The 17604-nt window shown below is 38.2% G+C and overlaps 3 protein-coding genes across 5 annotated transcripts; 1 reads left to right on the top strand and 2 right to left on the bottom strand.

The window, feature by feature from the left end:
- Positions 1-2231: 2231 nt before the first annotated feature.
- On the top strand, positions 2232-11582 carry LOC145212633 (uncharacterized). 3 transcript variants are annotated; one of them, XM_080080822.1, is made up of 14 exons: positions 2232-2312; positions 2958-3273; positions 3694-4269; positions 4593-4706; positions 5025-5161; positions 5481-5589; positions 5785-6041; positions 6885-7084; positions 7575-7688; positions 7890-8012; positions 8242-8370; positions 9191-9418; positions 9912-10760; positions 11182-11582. In XM_080080822.1, exons 2-14 carry the CDS (start codon positions 2983-2985, stop codon positions 11448-11450), a joined length of 3396 nt encoding a protein of 1131 aa, XP_079936948.1. In that variant the 5' UTR covers positions 2232-2312; positions 2958-2982; the 3' UTR covers positions 11451-11582. The 3 variants fall into 3 exon arrangements, with proteins under 3 accessions (XP_079936948.1, XP_079936947.1, XP_079936946.1); XM_080080821.1 differs by having other exon boundaries at positions 6885-7099; positions 11185-11582; XM_080080820.1 differs by having other exon boundaries at positions 6885-7099.
- A 331-nt stretch (positions 11583-11913) lies between these two features.
- LOC145212638 (peptidyl-prolyl cis-trans isomerase-like) lies at positions 11914-12856 on the bottom strand. The gene is made up of 2 exons (XM_080080832.1): positions 12438-12856; positions 11914-12153 (listed from the first exon to the last, which is right to left on the bottom strand). The coding sequence occupies exons 1-2, from the start codon at positions 12854-12856 to the stop codon at positions 12024-12026; spliced, it is 549 nt and encodes a 182-aa protein (XP_079936958.1). The 3' UTR covers positions 11914-12023.
- A 50-nt stretch (positions 12857-12906) lies between these two features.
- On the bottom strand, positions 12907-14111 carry LOC145212637 (uncharacterized). The gene has a single exon (XM_080080831.1). It carries the CDS (start codon positions 13933-13935, stop codon positions 13243-13245), a length of 693 nt encoding a protein of 230 aa, XP_079936957.1. The 5' UTR covers positions 13936-14111; the 3' UTR covers positions 12907-13242.
- Positions 14112-17604: the final 3493 nt, after the last annotated feature.

Genomic DNA, 17604 nt, shown 5'->3' with positions numbered 1-17604 from the left:
GGCCTAAAAACTTAGTTACTACGTAAACAACTTTAAATATTTCCCCCACCCCTTTGGTTTCGCGCCGCACCGGCCCTGAAAGCAGGCGTTCGCACTTCATCGATTGCGCAAGCGCGGTGACCTGACGTCCTGCTTTTCGTTATTCTGGCTCAGCGCGTCACCAGAGCACAGCGATAAGTTTCGACACTCCAGATGGCTTGCTGGGACTTGTTTTTTTGCCGATACTTTTCACAAGTTTTACCAGTCATTTAAGTGCTGATACACAAATCCTCTAAAAGATTATTGTCGTAGGCAGAGGTTAAACTGAAGAACCGGTGTTGAAACGGCCAAAAAACTGCTGTTATAAACCGTAGGGTGTGTATTTCGCGGTGGTGGGTGCAGTACGAATCTCCCTTGCAATTTTCGGAAAGCAAGTTTAGGTGCAGTGCGTTGCATACTTCATCTTCGTTGCAACAAAATCGAATCTATCATTCGTCAACAAGTCGCAAACTTAACGGACTAGCATCGATGCAGTCTAGCGGTATGTATTATGCGTAAATCAGGCACAGAAAAGGAAACACCGCCATTTTTCAGCGCGACGCAATTCGCTTGCCACGTCCGCCATTGTTTGTACGGTGGCTAGGACGGTCGTCCTGCAACGTCATAAGTAGCCCAACCAATCACCGGGCCGCTTTGAAACTGCGGCTTGTTGCGTCACTAATCGATTGTTTTTCGTCTTTGCTGTTTTCAAGGCTGCTTGGGCTGGGACTGGCCGTGGATGAAAACTGCTGTTTTCCGCTTTAAAGTCTTTTTTATTGTTCTGCTGTCAGAAATCCGTTGCTATCATTCAGACACTAGCAACCCATTGTAGGCGAAACCCATTTCGCCCAAATAAACCATATTTTAAAACTAAGTTGCGTTACTGCAACTCATAGCATAGAAGTGTTAATTCAGGGCATTTGTATTACTACGGTTTGTTTTGACACGAAGTTTCATGTTGGTAGTTTAACCGGATAACAGTAGTGAAAGGAATTGTTACATTATATAGTACACACTTTGTAAGTATTGGAATGTGTGGTAATAATCCTACGATGGTTAACTTTTTGTCCTGAACACAAGGGCTACTCTGTTTGGATTAAAATAGGGAGATTTCTGTTGTCAAAAAACAGTTGCGAACAAATCGCTTCCTTTTTCCGGGGAAGTAAGAAAGTAAAGTTGGGGTGGTTTGTAAATAATCGCTTTGTAGTAAAATTTTTCACAATATCTTGTAACTTCACCAGCCACAAAAACGTCTGTTTTCGTGACGCCTATCATATGAAAACATGGCGGCCGGCTTGCGCGTTTCTAACATGGCGAAGTCTTCACAACTTATCTGTATTGGTTGTGGTCAATTTGCGTTTTGCATACTTGGGTTTCTTCAAAACGAACCAATAACATATTTATCCATAAATCCTAATTACGCAGTTTTAGACTCAACATACAATTTTTATCGGAAATAAGTTTAAATTTGTGCTGATGTCATTCAAAAAAGAGTATAAAAAGTAAAGTAATGGACTAACAGAGTTATGTTTAAGTGCCAATTTATATGCTTGATATGCAAATTTTGTTTTTTCTAAAAGTCACAAGAATATTTAATCGATCGCATTTTCTGAGTGTCTCGGCCTTCAACATTGTCAGCCCTTGGGTCGATCGTAAATCTGACATGAATGACCTTAATGACGTGAACAGGTCATTTGCCCGTTGGCGTGACAACCGTTGACATTGTGGTTTTTTACCAACAACCTGTGCAAAATATTCGTAATCACCTCATAAACAACTTCTGTTCGCAAATTGTTGCGACTATGACAACATAGTCATTTAACAAAATATTACAATCAATCTAAGGTATTTGCGGTATGCGTGTCTAAGTGGGTTGAATTAAGATGTGGAGAAACAACGGCTAAAACAATCGTGACCCCCCAGTCTAACGAGTGACCAGCCCTAGATTGCGAGAACGATGAAAAAAGGTCGCGTTAGAACAGAAGAGAGAAAGGGAGAGGAGTGTGAGTGCTCCTTGCGCAATTTCCTGTCTGGCGTTGATCGCCTGGGGCGCGAATCATCTTGGCACACATCTGCGAAGCGCAGGCGCCACCTGACGGACATTACGTTTGACCAACGCCCAATTTGCCAGCCACATTTATTGGGCATGTTTTATCAATCACCACACAAAACATATGTTTTATTATATAAATACATGATAGAATCGACATATTTTTGCAGGTTGAAATAGTTTTTGTGCCACAAATCTGACAATTAATGAAACAAATGCTTGGAACCCTGAACAGAAAGTTTTAGTGAGTATTCATACTGTTAAAAAAATTGATAAAAATGCTATAATTATTTAGTAAGGACCTTATAACAAAACAGCATATGTATTGCAAATACAAATATTTTGTAGTTTCAAATATTTTATTATCAACTACGGTAGACACATTTATTGTTAAACTAAAAGCCCATCAAACCACACATTTTGTGAAAAGCAGCAAATATAAATTAAGTGCTTTACTACCAATTATGTATATGCAAGCATTTTTCCACTAGTAACTTACAAATCCTGGACAATCTCCATGCTAAAAAAAGTACCGAAAATTTTACACTGTGTGGTAGGGAATGATTTTTGGAAAGCCAAATCAAAAAGATGCCCTAAATCCAAAAATTCGATGACAAAATGATTAACAATTTGTGTCATAGCAATATGCTGCAAATAAGACAATGAATATCCTATAAAAGCTTTTGTGGCATTTAGCTGTTTTCTTGGGAATTTGGATCGGTTGCCTCTTATGTTTTGATAATAATCAATAAACAAACTGCTCTAAAATCATAATTCCTACACCAAAGAGTCCAGTGAGTTGAGTGAACACATATTACATGTCCCATATTGTTGTTTTGTTTGGGTAAATTATCCAAACTTGGATTTTAAACAAACAAATGTTCTTTAGATTTGCTGAAATACTGGACAGGGATATGTTAAGCATGGATAACGGTGTGGTCGAGCAAATTGTGACACCACAAGAAGTTGTTGAAGAGGACGGAGAAATCCTGGAAGATGGAGAGATTGATGAAGAGGATGCGGTCCAACAGATAGAAGCAGAGGACGATGATGAAGTTAAAGAAGATGATGAAGTCTCGGATGAAAAAGATGCGGATGAAAAGAAAAAGCATCATCGAAAATCTCACCATAAGCGAAGGAAGCGAAAACATGACAAGGAAGATAGAAAATCAGAAGAAAAGAAGTCACGCCACAAAAAGAGAAAGGTATGACCAAGATAGCATTACTCAACCTTTTTTACTCTGTGACCCCCTTCAGAGGTTTTCAAACACAACATGACCCCCATCAGACTGTGTTAACGGCACCGAAAACTCCTTAAAATTGTGGCTATGGCTCATGTCACCGTGATAAGGATAAAATCCTGAGTAGGGTTGCGTCTTCACGACCCCTTCACAAGGGCTTGGTGACCCCTTTTGGGTTCGCGACCCACAGATTGAGAAACACTGAACTAAGATATTATATTTATTTATTCAACTTTGAGTCATCAAGTATTTGCTAAAAAAGCTAGCTTGTGTGTGTGTGTGGTTTAGAACGATGCTTCTTAACATCTTCATAGTCAGAACTCCCACTTTTTCTCATTTGACTGAGGTTGTTTTGTTCTAAAACCATGAATCTGTTTGTGACAGGGTGAAGAGGGGAGTGAAGAAGGTGGTGAAAGTCCTCCAACAAAGAAAAAGAAGAAGAGAAAGAAGCATACTAAAGACAAGAAGGAGCGGGAAAGTGCATCGCCTGAAGTTGTCGCATACGAACAAACTGACAGCCTTCACCGTGGCTCGGTTTCACCACCACTGCCATCTGAGCAGGGCTACTACGATGCTTACGAAACTGTTGGAAAATACAAGTCATATTCTGATTATAACCAATCCACGACCGACTATAATCAATCAGCTACCGAGTATGACTCAAAACTTTCCCGTAGTGCTTACAATTACAACAATCCTGATTCGTACCAACAAGATGATGAATTTTCATCAGGATCTGACTCTTATTACAGCGACTTTGAGTCTCATTTAGCTCAATACCAAAACTACAAGAAAAACTCGCTCACTGACAAACCAACAAACAACGAGGAAACTAATTATGATGACGACAATTATTATAGTGTCGGTTATGATGATAACGTAAAAAGGCAGCGGAGAACAAGAGAATCCTCGAACCGCTCACACCGCTCACAAAGACATAGAAATGGTGGCAGCAATTCTGTAAGTTCAAACTACAATTTAAACTCATCTTTCTGAAATGTTTTGCCCCCAGGTGCTGCAACTATCAACGTAAACCCGACATCAAAATGAAAAACAAATAGTCATAAAATTTATTGTATGTTAACTTTTCTGTTATGTTTGAGTGCACGTCCAGGGTGCACCATTACTTTGATATCACATAGTTTTAATATAATCTAGATTTATTAACCAAGAGAGATTGAATGCAGGTTTACGTAATTCCCTATTTGTAAGTTAACAGCCGTACATATTTTCACATATGCCATCAGAGAAAATTATGTGTTTTATTATGTTCTATGTTTTAGTATGATGACAAGCGTCGAAATGGCAGGTCTCGTCAAAAACAAGCAACTGCATCTCCTGATAATAATGGAGAAATTCCAGTTTGCAGATACTTCAGGGAAGGTCACTGTGGAAAGGTAAGTCAAATTCACACAACAAACAAACCAACAACAATCCCCAGAAATAAGGACTTTTCGGTTAAGTTTATTTCGCTTAGTGAAAGAAAGCAAAGCGACACAATGGCAATAAAGCAATCACCAAGCTAGAAATAGCTGCGCAACACTGAAATGTTATAGAGCACAAATGTGGTGGATGATGTCTAAACTCGCTATGGTTACACTGTATTTTGAAGCCCTACATATGTGACAAAATAACATCAAATTCGTATTTTAGCAATGCACATTGGGGAAAAAACTATTTATGCATAAGTTAATGAAACAATTTGTGTTTGTTAGGGTGACAAATGCACTTACAGTCATCGAATCTCTCCACGTCGCAATCGTGAATCGAGGTCGAAAAAGCATCCTGAACTCTGCCAGTTTTATATGACTGGTTCATGTAGCAACGGAGACAAGTGCAACTATATGCATGATATCCTTTGCAAATATTTAACTATTTGACAACAAAATTGTAATGTTATTGTTATCATATAGATGTTCATTGATTGGTAAAATGGAAATAATGTTAGTAGTGCATTTTTTTTTAGAAGAATGGCCTGTTATATTGCTCTGAAAAATATTATGTTTCAAAATTTTTGTTTTTTATTATTATAGGATTGCTTCATTAATTTAAAAATCTGAATTAACGTTATTAGTAAACAATTGTTAAAAAAGTGACCCTAAATATTTTTGTGAAAAAAAATATCTATCAAAAATTTTTGAGGAAGTATTTCTTTAATTCGCTACCGTACAAGATTATCCTTGCAAATATTTCCACACTGGAACAAAATGTCTGGCTGGAGAAAAATGTTTATTTTCACACGAAGCACTCAATGACCAAACAAAGCCAATTGTTCAGAAGGTTGGTTTTTGCATTGAAAAAAAAAATATTCAATACAATTAAGATTTTACTTTTAGCAGAAATTTTTTTTTTTAATTGTAAAAAAAACTACATATAATTGTACCAATGTAGCAATGAAAGCCTGTTTCTGTAAAACTGACCATTTCGTTTTCTTTCACACTTTGATTTATAAATTAAATGTTACTATTTTTGCAGTGGCAGGATATGTACAACAGCATAGATGATTCTGAGGAGATTGAAGCCCTCGAAAAAGCGGGTCTTCGTCCCCTACAAAAACCCCCTCCGGGAATGGGGCTCCTTCCCACCCCATCCATCAAACCACCCCAGGCAACTGCAGTAAAACCCGCTGCACCCCTGTTGGGGGGTCACACACCCAGAATGACAGGGATCCCATCTTTGTTCGACATCCAGGTTGAACCTTCACCTGAACTGCAGAAAAGAATTGACCAGAAGTAATGTTTGTTGTATTTTGTTAAATCAACATTTTATGAAGTTTTTTTGTACGGATGACATTGTGAAGCAGGGAAATAAGTTTGAATAAATAATGTTAGAAGGGGAATTACAAAACATTAGAATTATTAGAAGGAAAAATATTACAAAACAAATAATATTAAATAAGTTTGAACAAAATATTTAAACAAATTTGATGAAATAGTGAGGCTGAGAAATAAGTTTAACACCAGGCTAGTCTGAAATACTTTGTAGATTGTAAATAATATTAGAAGGAAAGGTAATGGCAGAAGTTCATGTAAAATTATTTAGTTTCACCTGATCAGTAAAGTTTCAGTAAAACAAGGTTTTGAGCTTTCTGCAGAAAAGCGTTTGAGAAGTTTGATTTACAGCAAATAATTGTTTGCAGCAGTTTTGTGCCAAGATGGATTCCTCCAAGATTTTTATTTCCACCACCAAGGTGAAAAAAGTTCTTACTAAATATGCTACCAGCTTACACAGCCTGTCAATACAAGCTTATCTAGAAAGAATATTTGTTTGAATTGCAAGGCTTAGAGCTTTATTTGCAAAATTTAAAAAAAAGTATGTTGTGTTTTGCTAAGCATAATAATGTGTAAAAATAATAAGTGTTTTCTGTACATAATCATAGTTCTTACTAAAATATTGTTTATATTTTGAACATTATAGCTTATCTAGAAAGACTATTTGTTTAAATTGCAAGGTTCGGAGTTTTATTTGCAAAATTTTAAGAGTTGTATTTATTGACAAGTGTGCAAGTAATAAGTCTTTATATTCAATGGGTAAACATATCTTTTACTAAAATACTGTTTTTATTTCGATCACAGTGCCGTTCCCTCACTTACTATGACAGACGACGAACTAATTGCTCACCAAGCATCACTAGCTCGTCAAAATCAATTGTTTTCTCACAATCAAGGAGGTCTTCTGCCCCTTCCCACACCCAAAGTACCCCAGATAACCCCATATTATCCCCCTGGGGCAGGAATACTGGGTGCTGCCCCTGCAGGAATGCACCCCCATTCAGGTGCCCAAATGCAAGGTGAAATAAATGTTCTACTCAGCACTGATGCCGTGGTTTCATGAACCCATATGGTTGTCATAACAAATAAGCCCAAAAACCTTCAAATTTAACTGACATTTTTATTGTAAACCAAAAATATGTTAAAATGGAAGAACATAATTGCAGACATTGCTCACTGTTTCAACCTATACTGTCTCATCAGTGACAAGAGATCAGTCGTTTGAGCTAATGTAGCCATGATGCAATGACACCCCAATTTATTGGGAGTAACAGGCAAAAAGCCATGCCTCCCCTATTCTGTACGATGCCATAACTGGGTACAGAGATTTATTGTAATTCTCACCCTTACACTTTCGGTAAACCCGTTTATTGTTATATACCACTGTGCTATTTACGGTGCAATATGTGGAAGTGTTTTAAGTTTGACTCAATAACCTTGTGATTTCAATTACTTTCCAATGTTTAATATTAACAACGGTTAACTTGCATTTAGCTCAAAGCCAACTCCCAGTTGAAGAACAAGAAAATGTTGGTGATGAGTTTTACGAGAGTTTGGACCAGAATAATGATGGGGGTCTCATGCAGGCAACAAATATGCAGGAGAAAGGTGGCTTTGGTTCAATTTAAACAATTGATACAAAAGCGCATTCATGGGTTTAACATTCCATATTTATTTGTATTTTTGTACAAAAAATTAATAATCTGGTGTTTGTGCATAATTATCTTTCTTTTACAAAGAAGTCTTTGTGCAAAAAGAATGAATTTTGTTTTTAAAACAGCGTTAACTTGATTGTTTAATTTTATGCAGACAACCAACTTGATAGCAAAAAAGATATTCATGATCATGTGAATGATTATCACATGAAAACTCATCACGATGATGATACTGTTGAGGATGTGATACGAATGGATGATCATGATGTGATAAAAGGTAAATCTGAAAACTCACATCAATAACTTTGCCCAAAAAAATATAAGTGACTTAGAATTCAACACAGCAAAGAGCAAATGTGTTCAAAATACTGCGACTCTTTTTAAGTTAACATTGTTTTTAATCTAAATTTGTTTTTTAAATCCATCTAAAACCCACATTCAAATATTTTGTATTGTATGGGTGTCAGTAATTATAAAACCTTTAAATTTCTCATAACTTTGTTCAGATGATGTAAAAGCACCTGCCTTCCTTCCAGCAAAACAAAAAGCATTATTTATGAGAATCCACCAAAAACGAAAATCATCCAACGACAGCCAAAGCACGGAGGATGTTGCCCGTGACGAAAGTGGCAAAGGTAAAAATTACTTTTTATTTTTGTATTGCAGCAAATTCCCAACCTTTTTGCTTTATCATTAAAGTTTGTTTAAAATAAAAAGCCATTTTCCCCACCGTGTGGTGGATTGTTAAGGTTGTTCTGCACCTGTCCACCATACTTACACACATAGAGGTGGTTTACACCTCGCTACAACTTCATGTCACTGCTGTGCTATGAATCTTTTATTCGAAGGGGTTGTAAACGGGTGCAACAAATGTGGCCCTTCATATCACTGATGATGGCATGAGCATTTGCTGAAACGCTTTTTATATGTGTTTAGCCTGTTATATTAATCATTAAACCTATGGTGGGCTGAATGTTACTAAACGCTGAAACCTGTTATAAAACAAATTAGTTAACTTAGCCAAAACAGATTTTTTATTTGGTAATCAATATTGTGGTGTTAATGTTTGTGATCAGTGTGGAAAAGGCTGTGTTTATCTGCAAAGCATAAATTGTCATGCAGACTTTGTTGTTTGCAACTTTTGCATAAAAGTCAACATTTCTTTCAAACCAATAAACAAATAGTGCTGTTCATATGATTTATTGTATAACAATTTCTTTTATGAAATAAGCTATTGCTGCCAGGCATAATGTTAGACCAAGTATTGCTCATCCAGCAGTTTTTATTGTAAACAATCGACGTTTCGACGTCCTATACAAGACGCCTTCATCAGGATAATGACATAACTTGCAAGACGAATGTCTTAGGTTATGTCATTATCCTGATGAAGGCGTCTTGTATAGGACGTCGAAACGTCGATTGTTTACAATAAAAAATTTCTTTTATGTTTCCCAGAAAATGCGACGGACAGTTGGACTTACTCTAGCGAAGAGGATGAGAGTTCAGCGGGATCGCGGAGAAGTCGTTCCTCTGGTAACCGACGACAACCTGCAGTTTCCACGGCAACCAACTCGGTTCAGTCCATAATGCAGATGATCTCGAGCAAAAAATCGAAAGAGGTTGACACTAATTTGTTGTCGAAAGTTGCAAGCGTGATCAGCATGTCTCCGGCTGCTAAACCAAGTGGGTGTCTTACACAACTGTTGTGTGAAATTGTTTGTAAATTGTGGATTGAAACAAATGTTTAGACCAGTGATTCTCAAACGCGACTCCCAACCACTTATTTTGTGGCTCGCATCAAACCTCAGAAAACCACCAAACATTGCCATGTTAGCTTTCAAGGAAATAACCTTTAGTGATTTCTCAAGGTTTCGTTTTTGGCGCCTCCCTACACATTTAAAAAACTACCTTTTGGCCCCGACAATAAAAAAGTTTGAGAACCACTCGTTCAGACTGAGCCTAGATTGTATAACATCTCAAATTTATGTTTTCACGCAATAATATCGTTTATACAATTACAAACAAATGTCATTTACAAGCGAATACTATGTGTTGCTCATTCATGTCCGTAAGCATTAGTTATGACTTAAAAAATACGTCGGGTGAAATACATCACAAGTTACATCCTTAGTTTAACTCTTTCGAAACCTGTCACTGTTATCCCATTGATTATCAGGTCCGAGTCCCTCTCATGGTCAGGATGGGATGATGTCCCCACCACAACACCCTCCTCATCACAGGGAAAGGAAACTAAGCAGTGGAAGCAGTTCAAGTCCAGGTCATCCTTCAACTAAACTTCCATACCATGCTCCACAGTCACTGCGCAGACGATTGTCAACCAGCGAACTCAATAAAGAGCCGATTGTTATTCCCCTTGTTGCCAAACAATCGGCAGATTCAATGCACGCTTCACATCCTGATCCGAGAATTTCACTCAGTCGGTTGTTCGGACAAAAGAGGACTGAATTCCGTGGCCCACGCCCTGAGTTTGGGAAAGATCTCCTGCCCATGTCTGGGAAACTTGTTGGATTAAAAATAACCTTGTCGTCGGAGGGGAACAGGCCGAATCCGACAGATAAACGGGCAGATCCAAGGTTATCCATGCAGCAGACCAGAACAAAGCCAGCTGTTGCTGATCCTCGGGTAAAATCGAAACCCAACGACCCAAGGTTAGGTCGGCGAGCATCAGCAACGATGAAATCTCCCCCCAGTCAGCAATCCACCCCAGCCCCCAAACCACTGATCCCACAGAAACCAGCTGCACTTCTAACAAAACCACCTTCGTCAATTATTCCAAGTTTACCTGAACTGAACCTGGATCTTGCCCATGTGGCAGAAAATAACAAAACCTCTCCGACGTCGACAGCTGATGCATCTGGACTTCCGAAGCTTCTACGGGCAAGTGGGAAACCCTCTGCTTTGCACAAACCCCCGTCTACCCCCGAAACCACGGAAACCACCTCACCTACACCCATTGCACCGTACGACCCGAGGTTCATCACTGCTGGAAGCAAAACTACAACTGGTCAGTTTGTTTGCTGTTTTGGCACAATTGCCCTGTTTTAACAAATATTACCCAACATGTACAGGTGGATATGATTTATGGTTTGCTTAAGGCTGCACTCGTTTGCTTTGTGGCCCAGATATATGGTTGAAATCAGATCTTATCTCATCACAAACTGACAAGTTTCAAAAATCTTGCAATTTGCAGTCACAAGCGATAGTGACAGCTGTTCTCACTGAATAACTACAAGTTCACATGGCCACTGACATTTTTTTTCATGGCCACAGTGAGGAAACCACTACCTCATGACGGGTTTTTACTGAAGCTATTATTCTCTTAAACTGAAATTACTGCAAAACTGTAAAATTATTTTGGCAAAATTACTTTTTTTTTTAATTTTGTAAGTTAAAACTTGGAACTCACACATTTTTCTTTTATCCAGCAGTGACGTCAGCTCCAGCCCCATATGATCCCCGTGCAATGACCACAACCCCCGTCATCACCCCAGCCCCCTCGGTGAGTGCGCCTCCACTGTACGACCCCAGACACACAAACCCAGAAGCAAAGAAGCGAACTATTCAGCTCCCGAAACTCACCCCCGCACCCCCAAGACTTACCCCTGCCCCAGGGTATGTTGCGAAAAAACTAAAAGTTGGGGATACAAATGGGAATTCCCCAGATTTACCCAGTGGGGAACAACAAGACTTCTAGCCCCAAACTTTGGTGCTCTTGTTTTGACTATATTCTATATTTGTTTATTTTTTTGAAATGGTTTTAGGCCGTGTTTTCTTGATGGCCATGATCGATGCAGTTTAGCTGAATAAACAGCTTCTAAACTTTGAATCATGTGTTTGAGATTGTCAGGAAAGGTTGTAGTGAGGTTTGAAGTGTTTGTTGTCCTGTGAGAAAGACTTAGGAAGTTGATTTTTCTTGAGACTTTGTCTTTATTTAGATGGCTTCAATATTTCAAAGATTATTTGTCTCATCCAGCAGTTCTTTGCCATAAAATTTTAGATTTTTTTTAAACGATCACTGATGATGGCATGAGCATTTGCCGAAACGTTTGAAAAATAAAGCATGTCACTTTTACATCTATTTGGGCCGTTATTTTCATCATTAAACTTATGAACAGATCTGTATGTAGTGTTCCAGATGTTCTACCTAAAATCACAAATTCTGTACAGAAAAGAGTTTTATTGATAACATCCATTGATGCCCATGTGTTACATTTGGAGTCACAATTGTTTTGGTATCATTTATAGTAGTTTTGCTTTGGAATAAATTTCATTCCTCTTTGACTTGACCACACTCGGTTATCATAACTTTCACTGATGGGTTTCCTTGATGCGTTCCTTTTGATTCCATCTGTTTCACGACATCCATCCCATCAACAACCTCACCAAATACAACATGACTGAAAAACAACAAATATTAAGGCACATATCTTGCAGTGTATGAGCACTGAAATTACAAAAAAACTGCTCACAACAACTAGATTCCAAGAACTGGCTTGGATTTTCAAAGGACAAAATAATCTCTAAAAGACAAACATAAAGGTTTTTGGAAAAGGTGCCAAACCAATTTGTGTTAATTTATTGAGCAACAAAGTTGGCATACGTGCAAGTTAGTGAACTTGTTTGCCACTGCAACAAAGATTATCAACTAATGTGTTATATATTCAAAACTATGTTGACTTACCGCCCATCGAGCCAATCTGTCTTTGCGGTGCAAATAAAAAACTGTGAGCCATTGGTGTGTGCACCGGCGTTAGCCATTGATAGAATGCCAGGTCCAGTGTGTTTTAAGTCAAAGTTTTCATCTTTAAAAGTCCTTCCATAGATGCTTTTTCCCCCTCTGCCATCCCCCGATGTAAAGTCGCCCCCCTGACACATAAATTCGGGAATGATTCGATGAAATGAGCTTCCCTTATATCCAAAGCCTTTCTCTCCTGTACACAGGGCTCGGAAATTTTCTACGGTTTTCGGAACTACATCTTTTCTCAATTCCATTGTTATTCTCCCCGCAGCGGCATTGTCAATAGAAATGTCAAAAAATACTTTTGGATTTTTTCCTGGCGCTTTTGTTCCAAAACAACGAAAAATCCTAAATGCCATCATTTTTGCTTCACATCAGCCAGACAAATTGTCTAATATATGAAATCAGTTGCTCTAAATGCAAAGGTTTTAACAATATGACTTTGAGACACAAAATATGGCAAGATAGTTAGCATAATAACACTGATAGTTTACATTAACACAAAAATCATACTTGTCCCATTTTCACCAAGGGTTTAAAGTTGTCTGTTATATTTATAAACTTTTCAACATCAACAAAATATTTCCAGGAGAACACATAGCAAGCCTAAGCAGTTTTAAAGCAAACACAAATTTTTTTTGGTGTTTAAAAAATGACACAGCACATAAACCAGTTGTTTAACAACTTCGGCACAATTAAAAAAAATATCAATGATATTTAAAATGACAAAACAAAATTCACTCTTACATCATTTTTTAAGTTTTTCAGCACGATTCTTGTAATCGTCCTCTGTCAGAGTGTAACCCCAGTGGAGTAAAACTTGTCTTACAACAGGTGAAATACTGAAGTCATCATATCTCGCTCCAGCCCGGAATATTTTACCAATCAGGTTATTTCTCCATCGTCCTGTGACCCCAGTGCATTTAGCCCATCGGCTAATTTGTCTCTTATCATCATCTGACCTTCGACCCTGATAAAATCTACAATACCACTGAAACCACCCGTAGGGGTCTTGTGCAACAATCCAGTTCGACTCCTCCCACATTTGTAGTGAACCACCACATTTTACTTTGTATTTATTAACAGAAATGTCATAGTTTGGGTTAGACACTTGCTTTTTGATATTTAGACCTTCCAGCCAATCCTGAGGTAACTCCTTCCAAACTTCGTCCCCGTAACTTTGCTTCGTAATTCCGGAATCAATTGGACGGAAATAAGTTCCACCAAAACTGCCAGCTTGTAAAACTTCTTTTGGTGTCAAGTTAGGTTGAAATTCAGGGTGATCAGGAAACAACAAAACTCCATTTTTGTCCCTTTTCACTTCACTACCTTTGCTGCTTGAAACCGTTTCTTCCAGTTTCGTTATTTTTGCGACAACTTCTTCTGTGTTTCGCTTCTCTTTAGGTTTTTTTCTTTTCCCATAATTTCGTTTTGAAGTCATGTCATGCAGACTGTAGGTTCGAAGTCTTAACAAATACGTTATGAAAGTTATTGCAAATCAACAAATCAGCCCACTAAAATCAACTACTGTCGCTATAAAACGTATTTTTAGTTTTTACCATTCAAAGTTTGCACGTGTAGCTGAAATTCGCGCTTTATGATTGTTTTGTAATAAAGTAATAAAGCATGCTTTTTCTGCCGTCAGCTGATCATATTAAATGTGATTTCTATGTTTCAAACTAATCTTAGTAAAGTATTGAATTAAAACATAGATACTGCATGTTCAAAAAGCATAGTTTGACTTTTTAAATCAATAAAGTCATTCTAAAAAAACTAACAATCTTTTCAATTGCTGCTTGTTTTTTGTTGCAATTATTTTGCTCGGTAGAAAAAAATGTCACATAGGCAAAAGTTATGTAATTGCAACTGTGATAGTGATATACAATGTGTTAAACTGTAATGTTATTGACACTATTATCGAGGTTAAATGGCCAACTCTTGCTAACATGACAGTTGGAACGATCGGGCAACAAATTGAATTTCCTACCAACACGAAAATTGTTAGTGGCTCTGCTGAAACAAAAGAGTTAATCCGAAAGTGCAAGCCCGAATTCTCTTGTTAAAAAGTCTGAAAACAGCTCGGTTTCGACAGCTCTGGACCCAAGGTGCGTTTATGGTTGACAACTTAATTATTTCCATAACAGCTCCATTTCCCATTATTTCCACTTTTTGAATAATTGCCAATCGACTCATCGCATGCACCAACGTTTGGGTCCCGTGTTGTAGCCTAGTGGTTTCAAAACTTAATTTGCTCTTTTAACATTTTTCTTCTCATTTGCCCTGAGAACTGATGCTGCCGTTCCACACATCTTTGAGTTGCATGCAGAGGTGGAAGTCAAGCCCAGTTCGAGCTTGATTTATAACCAAACGGACCCAACCCGTCCCTGACTAGGAATCATTTTTGTCGCATTTTCATCAACTTTTTGGTCTTTGTTTTTTGAAAATGAAACGGGTTCGGGCCAAAACTTGGGAACTCTAGTTGGTTGGAACAACAAATTGCTTATTTGGCTGGTTTACGGACATAAACAGAAAAAAAATTAAGTTGGACAAACGTAATTGTGAAACAAAAACAATTTACTGGATAACAAAAATGTAGTGAAGTGGTGTTAGCCTACTTATGTAACCATACCCCAAAGCATCTCCTTGTAGCAAATTACTGCAAAAATTAGGTATCACAGGATTCTACTCGCGTACCAACTGAAAAGTTCCGGTGTACCACAGTTTAAGAACCATTGCTTTAAATCATGGGTCGGCAACCTTTTTTGTACTGCGGACCGGTTTTGAAAGTGAAATTTTATCACGGACCGGCCTTTAAAAAACTACAAATATTTAGCATTAAAAACGGCTTAAATTAGTTTATCAACCCCGGGATGCATGGGGAAAATGTTGCAAAGCATTTAACCTGAAAAAGTATACGGCCCGGTAACGAACTCCTCGCGGACCGGCATCGGACCGCGGACCGGCGGTTGCCGACCACTGGTTTAAAGTAAATTAAACCATGCAATTTAGCTGAGAAACATGTTTTACTTTAGCCATTAAATGTGTATTTTTTTACAGATCGATCCTTCTCGGTCTTTCGCTTCTGGGTCAGAACAGATTCGCATAGTGACGTCACGTTTATTATGACGTCACATTGTAACTGAAGTAGTGATGTTTTAATTTTAGCACTGTTCGCATGATCGGTTTTAGAGTGTTGGGTGTTTTTTGTACGAAGTTAAATATCATATCAGTTGTAAAATATGAAATAAATGTAGCGACCTCGATATTTCAAATCTCCTTTACACTTCCTCGTAACCGGGTTTCGGTTTAACTCAGCACACGTACAACGTCCTTCACTGTCGCATTCATGCTGTCATAGCAACCCAGCAAACATCGGTTACGTAGCAACTTGCAAACCGGCCTTAGTACAGTTCGGGTTTCCAATCGCTCGAGGTCACTTAGAGGTCACGAGACGACCAGATGCGATTCCGGATGCGTTTGTCGTCACCACGTCCAAACCTTAACACCTCATTACTGTCAGTTGCTCATACTGAGACGAATTCACACCGATTAGTTTCAAGTTGAGCTTTTATTAGAAGCAAACATCGAGTTTTCTATCAGTTGTGTTGTGGTTGCCTGGCCGACCAACATCATTTCATGTTATTGATTGCTTGGGTCAAGTATGTGTGTTGCAAGTCTCTGCCCTTTGCTTAATGAATTAGAATTTTATGTTAACTGAAATGAATTTATCAGTGTCTACGGCTGAGGGATAATAATTGATTGAGAAATTAGAAAGTTTGCGATTGTCAAAATTGAGAAAGATGTGTGTTGTTGTTTTTAGTGTTTTTTTTTTAATTTTTCTTGCAAGGATTATCAAATCAATAAATAGGCATCGAGCCATCAAATGATAAGTTGTAGACAGTGAACAATCTTTCGATCTAAATGGTCTCACCAGTGCAGCTTGTGGTGAGACATGGGCCAACGTATACAGCACTCCAGTTTGTTGGGAGTAGCAGACAGTGCAGCAATACCTCATTCTGTTAGATGCCACAACACAAGCATATATTGACGACCCATGTCTTGTCACCAGCTGCATTGGTGAGACCTCCCACGTTAAAATCAAATCACTTCAAGAAAATCACGTTGTAGTGATACAGTGCTGATAAAAATGAAGGTATCGACGCCATTTTGCGAAAAAATACGTGTTTTCAGAAAGCCGGTCTGATGAAACAAGAAAACGCGTCTGAACCTGTTTTTTAATCTACTTTGTGACGAAACAATACAGCAGCGTAATTTCTGTGTGACGTAACTATGGGTATAGTGGGTGTTTTCATGTGAGCAATTAAGTATGAAATATTCATGGCTGTTTGGCTGAATGACATGAGCTATGACCTTCACATAGCTGAGCGAAGGTCGGGGCAACCAACATAGACTTAAAGCGACCATCAGTTGCCACAATTAATTCCTCCTAATGTAAGATTCGCGCATATAACGTGGTGCGGAGTATTTGCGCTTTTGGCAAAAGAACATGTTTGCCTCCACTAGCGGTTAAAGCAAACAAATTTCGATGTAGTTTTGACGTATTTCAAATTTGCTAAATTTGCGACCACTAGTGGTCATGATCACATTTTAACGTCGACTTGAACCATGGCCTTTTGACCCTTGTACATTTTTTGTATTTATTTTGAAAGCAAAAATTAGAGTATTTTGAAAGCAAAAATTGGCTTTAAACAAAACGTCTGTATAAAGAAACAACCGAATGACATTTTAAGGCATGTAACAAATGTCAGCAGTGCCGTGAAAAGCGTGGGGGAAATGTTGGGGTATTATGACCGCAAAGAAGATGCTTGAAGGTCACAAAATATTTCGAGCATTAATGAAAAAGTGGAAAAGCGTTTGCAGTAATAACACTTTACCACTAAGCGTCTTTGCAAACTAATCGAAATATCGATTGACCCTTGCAACGGTTGCCTGCCTGTGTGCGTAAGGAAAGCTATGCACTTCTGCGTCCTCTGTGTTGCAGCATTGATTTTGTTTCGCTGCAAACAGAGCGACCGCAGGCAAACCCGGGAATTCAATTTGCCGACCCGCCTGCCTGCCTGAATTACTTAAAACTGATTTTCTTGCAGCA

The sequence above is a fragment of the Phallusia mammillata genome, chromosome 2 (genome assembly GCF_965637545.1).
Source record: "Phallusia mammillata chromosome 2, kaPhaMamm4.hap1.1, whole genome shotgun sequence".
NCBI classification, from domain to species: domain Eukaryota; kingdom Metazoa; phylum Chordata; class Ascidiacea; order Phlebobranchia; family Ascidiidae; genus Phallusia; species Phallusia mammillata.
This window is presented reverse-complemented; position numbering and strand designations above follow the sequence as displayed.

What these genes read in the sequence shown, in the direction of transcription:
- LOC145212637 (XM_080080831.1), bottom strand. Translation starts at nt 13,935, where the DNA reads ATGACTTCAAAACGAAATTATGGGAAAAGAAAAAAACCTAAAGAGAAG.
- LOC145212638 (XM_080080832.1), bottom strand. Translation starts at nt 12,856, where the DNA reads ATGATGGCATTTAGGATTTTTCGTTGTTTTGGAACAAAAGCGCCAGGA. An exon ending in ACAGATTGGCTCGATGGGCG is followed by an intron (nt 12,154 to 12,437) that starts GTAAGTCAACAT and finishes GTTGTTTTTCAG; the next exon opens with TCATGTTGTATTTGGTGAGG.
- LOC145212633 (XM_080080820.1), top strand. Translation starts at nt 2,983, where the DNA reads ATGTTAAGCATGGATAACGGTGTGGTCGAGCAAATTGTGACACCACAA. An exon ending in AACAAATATGCAGGAGAAAG is followed by an intron (nt 7,689 to 7,889) that starts GTGGCTTTGGTT and finishes AATTTTATGCAG; the next exon opens with ACAACCAACTTGATAGCAAA. An exon ending in CCGTGACGAAAGTGGCAAAG is followed by an intron (nt 8,371 to 9,190) that starts GTAAAAATTACT and finishes TATGTTTCCCAG; the next exon opens with AAAATGCGACGGACAGTTGG.